At 40.2% G+C, this 12,733-nt stretch overlaps 1 protein-coding gene across 1 annotated transcript in view; it reads left to right on the top strand.

Moving 5' to 3' along the window:
• The first annotated feature begins 210 nt into the window (after positions 1–210).
• Positions 211–12,733, top strand: part of LOC117514454 (G patch domain-containing protein 8-like) — a 188,575-nt gene continuing 176,052 nt past the window's right edge. Inside the window, exons 1-2 of the mRNA XM_034174925.1 lie at positions 211–581; positions 678–922. Of these exons, the coding sequence (XP_034030816.1) occupies positions 800–922 (123 nt within the window). The 5' untranslated portion in view covers positions 211–581; positions 678–799. The remainder of the gene's footprint in view (positions 582–677; positions 923–12,733) is intronic.

The raw sequence follows: 12,733 nt of genomic DNA on the forward strand, positions 1-12,733 counted from the left end.
AGGCGGAGGAGGACACTTTCAGAGTTACTGTTCAGGCAGGCCGTGGACACGGTCACCCCCCCCCCTCCCCTCCACTCGACCCACGCGCCGGTGTGTGTGGGGACAAACGACATGCAGGAATCCGGACCTGCGCAGCCTTCGGGAACACAAGGATCACGCGAGGTTCAGAAGGAAAAAGAGATGTTCTGCTTTGACAAATAATCTGAGCTAGTTCACCCCTCGTTCGGACGCTGGATCCCACTATGCGCGTTGATTTAACCCACCGAGGATGCGTGGAGCAGAGAGGTGGTTTTTGCACCCTTTTTCTCTCATCCACAGCTGAAGCGCTGCTCGTGTGAAGCTGCACTTTATTCACCGAGTGGACTGAGAGAGAGAGAGAGAAAGAGAGAGAGAGGAGAGAGAGAGAGAGAGAGAGAGAGAGGAGAGAGAGAGAGAGAGAGAGAGAGAGAGAGAGAGAGAGAGAGGAGAGAGAGAGAGAGAGAGAGAGACTGGATGGACTCCTCTTTTCCTGTGGCACTCCACAGGCGCTCAGTCATTCATTTCTCCATCATGCCAGACGCAGACTCCAGCAGCACGGCTCGGTCCGTATAACACCCCTGTCTCTCTCACACGCACACGCACACATGTCCACGTATCAAACACGCACTGAGCCGCTCTCTCTCATCTTTTCTTTCCAGGCTGAGATTTCCCAGCGGGGGAGAGGAGTGAGACTTCGGCTGTCTCACCTGTGCGGCTATTTGAGTGTGCACCTGAGCCGAGGAGCGTGTGCACGGTCCCGGAGCCGCGCGAGCCCTCCGGGATGGCGTGCAGCGCGTGTTACTACCTGGTCATCAGCTCCACGCACTTGAGCAACGGACACTTTCGGCGCGTCAAGGGTGTGTTCAGGGGCCCGCTGTGTCCGAGCGCAACCACCGACTCACCGGTAGGAGAACGCAGTGGCATGTGCGCGAGCGTGTGCGGGGTTATCTTTTGTTGTTGTTGTTGTTTTAGCACAACTTTAATTGTCCTCCTCTCTCACTAACCACTCTTTTGGCGCAAGCATTTTAGCACGGTTTTACCACGGAGCTGTTTGAGGATGAAAGGTTCGATGCGGAGGTTTGGGTTTGGGGGTCTGACAGCTGTGATGGCTGAGATTAGTGACATTAGTGGAATTCCACAAGAAGAGCAGGAGTGCGTGCGCAACGTGTGCGCGTAATGTTGGACAGAAATGTTTGAGTGCGCACTTAATGAAAAGCCCCCCCACTGCCAAATTACTCATTTTAAGGTTAAGGTTTTAGTAAAAGTCACGGTTCATGACACAAACCTACTCTGTAAGTCACTTTGTGGTGTTTTTGTGTTGTGGCACTTGGAAAAAAAAACTGTTTGAGGTCTTCATTTTGGGGCTTTTTATGGTTAAATTGAGAAAAATTGTGCTCACAAACATGGTAAGAAAAAGATGTTTGTGTTGGTGAGTCGGTATGTGCACAAAGTGAAAGAGGTAACTACAATTCATGAGTGGTGCTGCCACATACTGAGGAGGCGGATGTGCTCAGATATATATGTAAACTGTGCTGGAAGCCAAGAAGTCTTTTTTTCTTTCTTTCTTTCTTTTTTTTCTTTCTTTTTTTTTTGGTAGGGTGGGGGGGACAGACTTTTAGAGGAAAACATTTCAGGGAAGCAGTTGTTCCCAAACTTTTCATTCAACTCCCATTTAGGAGCTGAAAACCTCAACTATTTCAGAAAGAATCCATCATTGAAAAGCCTCCCATTTTCTTCCACTTGTTTTATTGAGGTGTGTGTGTGTGTGTGTGTGTGTGTGTGTGTGTGTGTGTGTGTGTGTGTGTGTGTGTGTGTGTGTGTGTGTGTGTGTGTGTGTGTGTGTGTGTGTGTGTGTGTGTGCATGTGAGCAGTGCTGTAAAAACACTCTCAAATCATTTTGTTTGTCAGTGGGTTAACAGGGAAAAGTGAACATAGTCCTATTTCAGGAAAAAATTAAGACAAATGATATTAAATCTATTTTTTGATTTTATTAAAGACTTTGCACATTAAAGGAGAACTAAAGTAAATAAAGGTATTTCTTAAAAGGATGGGTACACATTGCACAATTTTATAAATATTATTGCTATCAGTTTTGTTTTTCCAAAGTTTTATGCAGATGTGCCTAAAATGTTGCCCGACACTCCATCACTCATATCTGTCAGTTTGTCAGATACTTTGCTGACACGAAACCATCTGTAATACAAATACCACCAAAAATATAGAACTTGGAATGCCCAATCTTGGATGTAATCTGTGTTTTAAATCTGGTCATCCAGCTGTTGTTGAAACCGTTCTTCTTTTTTCTCCACATTGGCTTCCTGGTGTGGCAATACTTGCAGTTCTTTGGTTCCTTTGTGGTCTTTTTTTCAATGCTGCTCCTGCTTTTTTTGAAATTATTTGTCATACTCGAGCTCCTCCTTCAGTAGTGCTCGATCTTCTTCCATCTTGAGCAAAATGTTTATATGAGCCTCTGTGAGGTTATTTGATGTCATTGCTTTGCTGATGTTGGTCCTATACCAGGATCTACGAGGTCTTCGGGTCGCAGAGGCAGAGCCTACTGACCTTTCACCTTTAGGCTTGAATCTCCACAGCTGGTTCACAGCTGGGCCAGAACACTCAACTGTGCCAAGCTGGTGACTCCCTCTGGTCTCACCAAGCTCTTCGGAATCTCTCCTAAGGCAGTGGCGGAGTGCTACCACTCAGAGTCATCTCGAATGCCGAATGAGTTGGATGTGTCTGGTGCGGCCAGGAAAGATGTTGGGAAATGGCTGTGAATTTCTCGTCTTTTAATATATCAACCGGGTTTGACAGCTTGATGATGCCCAGGGATGTAGCCCGACTAGAGCATTGAGCACTTCCATGCTTGCCCTTCTGAACCTCAGTCCACTAACCCATTGGGCCCAGATTCAAGCTCAGCCCTGGTGCCTTCACTCCATAGCACCGTGTATTTAAAAAGAAAAAGAAAAAAAAACAGTTTTTATCTCTAACAGGGAATCAAATGGAGTAATGAAAAAACTGACCTCTTTGTGTTCTGGGAAACATTTTATCCGATTTACAATCAGATTCCATTACTATTAGTTTTGTTAATACAGTAGCTACAAATATTATGCATAGGTTTGCTGAAATTCAAAGCCAATGCTTTTCTTCCAGTCCTTTTGGTGTTGTTATCTCGTCAGCGCATTTATTCACTTTACAAATTGTTTTCCTAAAGGTCCTGCTATTTACAGTGCCTTGGTATATCACATATTTTAATTTGTTCATGCCATTTCAAATACAAAAAGTAAATCAGGCTTCTCAATATAAACATTCAGAAAATTATCTTCCTTAACCCTCTGGGGTCCGAGGGCATTTTTTGGACAGTTCACTCACTTGGCATAAATGTTTTATTATTGCTGTTAACAGCTCACCCTGCATCCCACAATCAAGTGCTATGTTTTTTGTTTTTTTTGTTTTTTCAGGACAACCTCTTACTTTCAGAATATATATGTTATAGTGGTCTTTTATAAGTGTAATAAAGGTTTACAATCAGAGATAAGAAAGGAAAAAATAAAGCGAAAAATAATTTTCACACACATTTACTCAAAACACACAGCAAACTATAATAAACAACTATTTTGAGACTTTATAAAGGCAGTTTGGGATCTTGTACAAGAGAATTTACAAAATAAATGTTATAACAATAAACACAAATGCACATTTTGAACAATATATACAAAATGGTCCATGCGTTTTGTTTGTCTTTGTGCCACATCTCAAAGCAATTTCTGTCTGCTATTACACAAAGGCTTACAACACAAACTTTTTAATTCTATGGAGTTGAGTCCCTCTTGGTTTGCTTGATGTGACACTTCTTGGTTGACCACATGAGGTTGTATGAGACCCTCTTATGATGATCATTCATATGCGCAACAGTGCGCTTTTACGCATGGAGCCAGCAGCCAGAGGGCTGTTCAAACAGCATTCACACCCCAAAGAGTAACATATTACTGCTCTTAACAATCTTTGGGATACCATGTGAGACTGCTCTGCCCTACAATTGGATATTGGAAAACCATGTGACAGTGAACCAATTCCAGTTGGACACTCACACTGCATCATCACACAGCTTCTATGAGGAGTACAAACATGGTGGACAACTACCTCGAAAGTCCGGAGTTCACTTTTCAGCAAAAAAAAAAAAAAAAAAAAAGTTTCTATCTCATATCATTAAAAAGTTATTTATAATTTAGTAAAACTTGTACTCAGCCGTCATATAAGACGGCATCAGCCACAGAGGGTTAAACTCAAACTCAAAGCAAATTTGATATAAATTAATTAAAAATATCAAAGCCAAGATGATGGGTTGCATAAGTAATGGAACACTTTAGTATAATACCTGTAAATAATCAGTTTTATTGCCAGTTTTCTCCAGACAAGTCAGGGGATGGATACATGAACATTTCCAAGTCAATGGATATGTCTTAGACTTTATTTACTTCAGTTATGAAGAAATACAAACGTCAGGGGTGGTGGCCAAGTAGTTAGTACACTTGGTTTCAGTGCAGAAGGTTCCTGGTTCAAACCCCACCCCTGCCACATTTCTCTGTGTAATGTGGAGTTGCGTCAGGAAGGGCATCTGGCATGAAACTTGTGCCAAATCAACATGCAGATCCACTTTGGATTTGCTGTGGCAAACAAGGGAGAAGCCAAAGGGACTTACTTATGAAGAGATACAAGCAGTTTGTCACCCTATGGTAAATCTGAATGGAGTAGACAGTTCTCAAAAACCGAGAGACTGTGAGGAAAACAACGAAGAAGAAGTTTTAGGCTTCTGTGGCTGTGACTGGAGAAATATTGCATGTTTTGCATTTTGTATCCCCAGGACTCATCCCACCCTGGACACTCCCCATTTAAGCAATGGTACAAGGGCCATTAAAGCATGTACAAATAGAGTGAAAAACAGTTTCTACTCAACTGCTGTTAGAGCTTTGACTGTAGCTGGAACCAAATAGCCAGGTCACATGGCACACTTGAAGTGAGTGCAATATTTGTTTATGTGCAATATCCACTGCCACTGAAATATCCACAGTTTTGTACATACTTTTCTCTTTTTTATATAAAATTTCTTTTTTGCTACTACATTGTGATCATTTTTTTTTCTTTGCACTGTGGACATACCTCTTTGATTTGGTTAAATGTTATGTTTCTTTTTCTTTTCTTTTCCAGACTTTTCAAGTCTCTGCATGGTTTATTCAAGCTTATATTTGCACTGAAACATTTCATTGTACACGTTAAAGTGACAAATAAAGAATCTTTTATCTGTTTGCCAGAAGGTACCTCTTCGATTCAAGCCTTGATTTGATGTTTTGGTGAAAGAAAATCCTCCTCACTACCTTTTCATCAGGAAGCTGTATAACTGCTGATACAAAATGCAAAACGTCCGCTATGCACAATTTCTCCAATCACAGACATTGAAGCCTGTAACTTTTTCTGGGTTGTCTGAGTGTCTTGGTGGCTTTCCTCACTCTTCGCCTTCTTGCACAGACACTCAGTGTTTGAGCACTGTCTACTCCACACAGATTTAACATAGAGTGCCATATTTTATTTCATTTATATAGCACCAAATGACAACAGAGTTGCCTCAAAGCGCTTCACACAGGTAAGGTCTAACCTTACCAACCCCCAGAGCAACAGTGGTAAGGAAAAACTCCCTCTGAGGAAGAAACCTCAAGCAGACCAGACTCAAAGGGGTGACCCTCTGCTTGGGCCATGCTACAAAACATAAATTACAGAAACAATTCACAGAACGAATATACAAGAAATGCTATTGGTGCACAGGACAGGAGGGTTGCCAACACAAACACAACTCCCATCTCTGGATGGAGCTGCACCTTAAACAGAAAGAAAAAAACAGATTCAGGGATGAGAAAGACAAAAAAATACTGTATAATTGGCCAGCATTAAACAACAAGAAAAACAGAGAAATACTAAGGTGATCGCCGGCCGCTAGCCCTAAACTTCACTAAAAGACCCAGAATTTAGGTAAAGTTGAGGCCGCAGCCCGCTCCAATGACTAATAAATGAATTAAAAGAGTAAAAAGCATAAAATAAAACTGTACCAATATGCTAGCCATATGAAAGGAAAAATAAGTGCGTCTTAAGTCTGGACTTGAAAGTCTCCACAGAATCTGACTGTTTTATTGATGCAGGGAGACCATTCCACAGAACAGGGGGACGATAAGAGAAAGCTCTGTGACCTGCAGACTTCTTATTCACCTTAGGGACACAAAGTAGTCCTGCACCCTGAGAATGTAAAGCCCGGGCCGGTACGTAAGGTTCAATTAGGTCAGCTAGGTAGGGAGGTGCCAGTCCATGAATAATTTTATAGGTTAGTAGCAGAACCTTAAAATCTGATCTCACTGGAACAGGAAGCCAGTGAAGGGATGCCAAAATGGGTGTAATGTGGTTGTACTTTCTGCTTCATGTCAAAAGTCTGGCTGCAGTGTTTTGAACCAATTGGAGACCTCTAATGTTAGACTGCGGTAAACCAGAAAATAGAATATTACAGTAGTCCAATCTAGAAGAGATAAATGCATGGATCAGGGTCTCAGCATCAGCCATAGACAGGATGGGACGAATCTTCGCTATATTTTGCAGGTGGAAGAAAGCAGTCCTAGTAATATTTCTAATGTGGAGGCCAAAGGACAATGAAGGATCAAAAATTACCCCAAGGTTCCTCAATTTGTCAGTGTGATGTATGACACACGTGCCTAGGTTAAGCGTTAACTGGTCAAATTGATGCCGATGTCTCACTGGACCAAGAGCCATCATTTCAGTCTTATCAGAGTTTAAAAGTAGGAAGTTTCTAGACATCCAATTTCTCACTGCTGCAAAGCAATCTTCTAAGGATTTTATGTGAACGAGATTACCAGCAGTTATCTGCATATATAACTGAGTATCATCATATTGTTTGTATTTCTTCATAACTGATGGAAATAAAGTTCAAGACATATTCAGTAAGTTGGAAATGTTCATGTGTCCATCCCCTGACTTGTCTGAAGGAAACTGGCACTGAAATGAATTATTTACAGGTATTACACCAAAGGGGCCCATTACTTATGCTGGTTGTACCCCCTATATGGCATCTTGTTGGCTTTTAGATTTTAAATTAATTTCTATCAAGTTATAGATATTTGCTTTTGAGTTTGAGTTTAAGGAGGATAATTTTATACATTTTTATATTGAGAAGTCTGATTTGCCTTTTGTATTTGAAATGGTGTAAATAAATTAAAATGTGTGAAATATCAGGGGCTTGAATACTTTTGCAAGGCACTTTATTTGTTAGGTTCATTTTGTTCTTCTTCTTCTCTTTATTTCTTTATTTCTTCTTTTCTTTATTTTTAGGTATCAGACAGACGCAAGTGATCACATAACCACAATGCTCCTTGAAAGCAAGAATTATTGCTGGCTTTAGTCTCATGACCTTGCAGAGTCAGAAAGAAGCCATCATGAATCCAATACATTGTCATTCATTCAACAATAATAATATTAATATAGGAATGAAGACAGCAAGGGTTACAGCAATCTGACATTTGACCACAATAATCTTGATTATCACCTAAATGATTGACCTCTGGCGACTTTGCTAGGGAAATTCTGAAATCTACCTAATCTGCCACATTTGGTCCAAATCAGGTTGAAAATCAGACTTCTTGACCTTGACCTTTGCCAAAATGAATTCTGTAAGATCAGATTCAGAGTTTAGCTTCTTTAGCCATCCCAGTCTCATGTTTTTTTTTTCGTGCTCCTGTCACAAAATGAGTCAAATTTTCGTGACAGGGTTTTTTTTTTTAACTCACTTTTACTAGCCCTACTCCTACCACCAACCCTAACCATAACCACCCCCACCCCCACTTCATTTTTAATTTTGTGCAGCCATCACAGAATGAATTAGAATGAATTTGTGCTGTCATGACGAAAATGAGGCACTTTTCGTCACATCACAAACCAATAGATTAATCAGGGCTGTGAAATGAAAATTGTGAAATCCGAGGAAAATTTGCAGGGGGTCGGGTGGGTACAGCTCCCCAGGAGCTGGGGTCTAGGGCCCTGTGGGGCCCCAGAATTAAATTTTTATCTAATGATACTTTTTCAGCATCTCCTGGAAGAACAAATCTCAAAATTAGTGGATTAGTGGAAATGAGCCTATAGTCAACCTTTTATTTGACCTGTCAATGATGATGTTGAAATAACAGAATATGACGTGGAAGTAGGACCTGGAGTGATTTACCTTTTAATTGTAAAACTAGAAGCACTCGGAGAGTGCAAACCTCCGCCAAGGCCATGGGGTCACTGACGCCATAACATCTACAAGCCATGGAATCACTGAACCTAAAAAAGTCTAACAATGATGTTTGCTCAGTAGTACAAAAAGTTTCATCTGCTGTGACTGGATAGCATGTATCCTTAGCGTTTGGCATCACAGTTTATTGCAACTTCCACCTTTCCCAGAAGCTACTGTCATCTGAGCACTGATATTGATATTGCTTGTGCTTATAGACAAAAACAAATGAGACAAAATTCAATTTATTATTCAACTAAACTGCAAATATATGAATTTTTTAACATTTATGAAACACGTCTCTAAATAAATAACAGTAAATTCTGAAATAGAACTATTTTTTAAGTCTTGCATGTGCTACACAAGGCCATAGGGTCACTGACCCTAAAGAGATTCCCTCCTTGGCACAGTGATCTATTCAACAATTCAGTGTTACAACCAAAACTATGATACATACACTTTTCTTTCCTTTATATTTGACATGCTTGACCATGAAAACATACCACTAGAACTTGGAATTTATGTCTTTATTAGTTCAAAAGTTATTGTATAAAAATGATTTTTCGGTAATGGCGGTTTTCTTCTGGCTCTGGCTCCATAACATTTGAAGCTACATCAAATCTGATGACACATTACTGAATCAGTACAGATTCAGCTACAATTTGGTGTTAGTTGTGCATCTCTAGCTTCATTTGTCATCTCACACTGATACATTTTCTATTTTCCCTATATTTTTGCATCTTCTGGATCACCAGATCCGGAATCCAGATCCGATCATCACCAAAGTTTGTTGTTTGATAGAACATTTGACTATGTTACACCCTAATTTTTTTCAAGCCTTTCTGCCTTGTTTTTGTGGAGTTAGAAACTAGAATGTCAAAGTTCCCCCTATCCCGCAATGGTGAAGAATCATTTAAAAAATTCCTGGATCCGGATCATGATCCAGATCACCACTAAAATTTAATCACTTGTTCCTGTTGTCATTTCCAACCACTCCACAAAATTTCAGTTATCCTGCTGACAATCAGAGAGACAAACAAACAAACAAACTCGACCGAAAACATAACCTCCTTGGCGGAGGTAACAAATTATGGATCAACTCAGAACAATTAAACTACATGAAATTTATGAAGACTGAAAAGACTGTTACAGCATTTCAAAAACCACAGCTAAAGCTTGTAGAATATTTGGAAAATCATGGTAAAATATCAATAACATACCTTATAGTAAAAAGTCACTTATATTCTTGTGTAAGGGTGATTCTTAGACTACGGGCACTTATTATGTCCTTTGATCATATTGTATGAAAAACAGAAAAAAGGGGAAATTTCACACTTTTATAGTTATCTTTACAATGAAAGCGTGTTAAGAAATTTGTTCTAGTAGTCTATGATGACTTTTTCACCTTTTTTCAGCATCATTATATGCAAATATTGCCGTTTTGTGCTTGTCCCACACCCAGACTTTTGATCTTCAATGATAAAATGAATGATAAAGAAACATTTTTTCTAATGTTTTAAAATATCTCTGAATAAAATATCAGTAAAATAATCAAAACATAATTGGGGTATTCAATGTCATACAACTGTTGTGATTTTTTTAAACAAAATGTAGTTGTCCCACACTATTGCCGTAATTTCCACCACAACACTGTAATGTCCCTAAACAGTTTGTATGAAAGATTGTTTGGGTAGTTTCTATGGAGATAAACAGTGACATCAGAGCACATGTATACAGTGCCAAATCACAACAAACAGTTGCCCCAAGGCGCTTTATATTGTAAGGCAATGGTGTGGTGGAAATTACATTTACAAGGCCAATAGTGCCCGTAGTTAAAGAATCACCCGTAAATTCATGCAGCCTAAATCCATTCAAAGCCACAATGTCTTTTTTACAATGAAAGAAAGTCTAGATTAATGAAAAAAAAGTCACATAATCTTGTCTAAAATCCTGTCTGAATGGCAGAATGTTTATTTTCCAGGTGTGTTGATGAAGCCAGCGATGATTCCACAGATTCTTGTCCTTATAAGACTTTTTCAAACAGTCTTTCTCGCCATCTTCTCTCTGTGCGACGTCGGTCCGTGACACAGACATGCTGCACAATTCTTCTTTTAAAAACTTGAAAGCTCTAAAAGTTTGGAATCTCCACATGCTAAGTTTAGCTTAAGCGCCGCACAGGAGCCACACAGCATCGCCGCAGCAACCAACCAGTCCCGCTTTATGACAACTGTCGTAACAGCTACGCTTTGAGTGGCATTTTTCCTCCGCGAAACTCCGCGGATCCGAGGAAACTGATTTGTATCTGTAACACACAGATCAGTGTCCGCGGACTTATAAAACTTACACGATGTCATAAAAAAAGAGAACACTTTGTGATAAACATTTTAAAAACTCAGTGATGTTCACGAATAAAGAGTACATCACTAACACCCCACCCCCCCTCCCCATGATGAAATCCACGGAATCCCGTGTATCCGCGGAGTTTTCACAGCACTGATTAATGTATATTTCGTGCTGCTGAATCACGACATGCCGTGAGACCAGGTTATCTTTAGCATATGAAGTTTAGTAGAAATCAGCAAAAGGACCTGGAAGTAGTAATCCAATAGAAAAATGGAAAAATAAGACCTGATCTTGACCCTGACGACTGAACTTCGGCAATATGACCTCACATGGGCAAATCCAGAACCCACCTGCACATTAAAGTGAAATTTTGACCTGTAATCCCAAAGATCTTGAAAGTTCAGTAGAAATCTGCCAAAGGATGCACTCTGCCTAAGTGAGCAAAAGGACAAACGCTCAAATTATTGTATGATACTTTGCTTCTGTTTCCCTGGATTTGCATCAGGAGCAGCATCTGGCTTAAAACTTGTGCCAAAATCTAATGTGGGTCTGTACTGCATCTGCTGTGGTGACCCTGAGAAACTGGGAGCAGACAAAAGACAAACAACACCAACAACATTTTGCTACTGTTCCCATTTTTCTGCCAGTTCTTTCTTCCTGTTGTAACATCATGACCCCGCTGTGGGACCAGCTGTACTCCTACAGGTCAGGAGATCTGGATCATTTAAACTCACTCTTCATACCTTCTTCTCATAAAGAGATTAAATGTCGCGCTTGCTTTCTGGAGGTAGTTTTCCTGACAGAGAATAGTGTTAAGGACCTGGGGGGTATTTGTTTGTGTGTCGTGTGGGTGAGTGTCCTGCACAGCCCCGCGGGGCTGCCATCTGACCTTTCCCTGGTGCCTGTGGTGCCTTTGAGGCACCAAAGTGGTGTTTATTTAAAACCTGGCTCTCAATCATTTGCCGGCTGCGTGATTTTGTGCATTCGCTCGCACTGACAAAGAATGAGAACAAAACAGAGACATACAGGCAGACAGGGAGGCGGTGAAAATTACCGTAAGTGTAAATATGATGTTTGTGACGATGTGAATGACGGCGTGCGTGCTGTAGAATCAGGAGCTGCTCAGAGGGTCTCTGGTAATCACACATTATTCATGAGCTCTTAATGTGAGACAAGACAAACTGGCGGAGCTGATGACAAGTTTGATGAGAACGGAGGAAAGGAGCAGGTGGTGCGCACGCGTGCGTGCGAGTGTGTGTTCATACTCGAGTCATTACCAGTCTGTCGTGTTCAGCTCTCACACACTATGTGACAGGAATAAACTAACAGCACTGGACTCTTTGTCTTTTGCCAATCACATGTTTGCTTGCAAAGTTTGACGCATGCTCAGATAAAAAAAATTATATTTGCAGATTTTGAATAAAAGACATTTGTGTATTGACGCAAATACAAAACTCTGCTAATTTTCCATTTGATACTTTGTGCCATTTGTCTGATACCTGTGAATCTGCTGCTGCCCTTATTGCATGTTAAATCCAAATTTGCCTCAGAAAAAAGGGGTTTTATATTTGACAAAAAATAATGCATTAATTAATTGATTGGCCAGGCTGCATAAAATTATTTTATTCAATGATTTATTAGAAGGGGAAAAAGCCTAATTTGGACTTTTTCCAGTTTCTAGAGACTTCAGAACCAGCGATCTCGGAATCACTACGGTCTCAGTCACCACGGGGGCATAAGTTCACTACTTGTACAGAGTCAGCGTCAACAAAAGTGGTCGTTAAAGATGGGCTCCAATTTGTAAACAAAATAAATAAATAAATAAATAAATAAATAAAGTAATAATAAAACACCCATAAAGAATAATTGCATTTACTTTTCAATTGCACCCTGAAAATACAGAAAGCATACAGTTTGTTTTGTGTGTATAATACTGGGTCACTTGTTGACGATAGTAATTCACCAATTATTACCTCCACCAACGAAGCTGGAGAAGGTTATGTTATCGCCCCTGTTTGTTTGTTTGTTTGTTTGTTTGTTTGTTTGTTTGTT

This window comes from Thalassophryne amazonica, chromosome 7, assembly GCF_902500255.1.
Source record: "Thalassophryne amazonica chromosome 7, fThaAma1.1, whole genome shotgun sequence".
In the NCBI taxonomy this organism is placed as follows: domain Eukaryota; kingdom Metazoa; phylum Chordata; class Actinopteri; order Batrachoidiformes; family Batrachoididae; genus Thalassophryne; species Thalassophryne amazonica.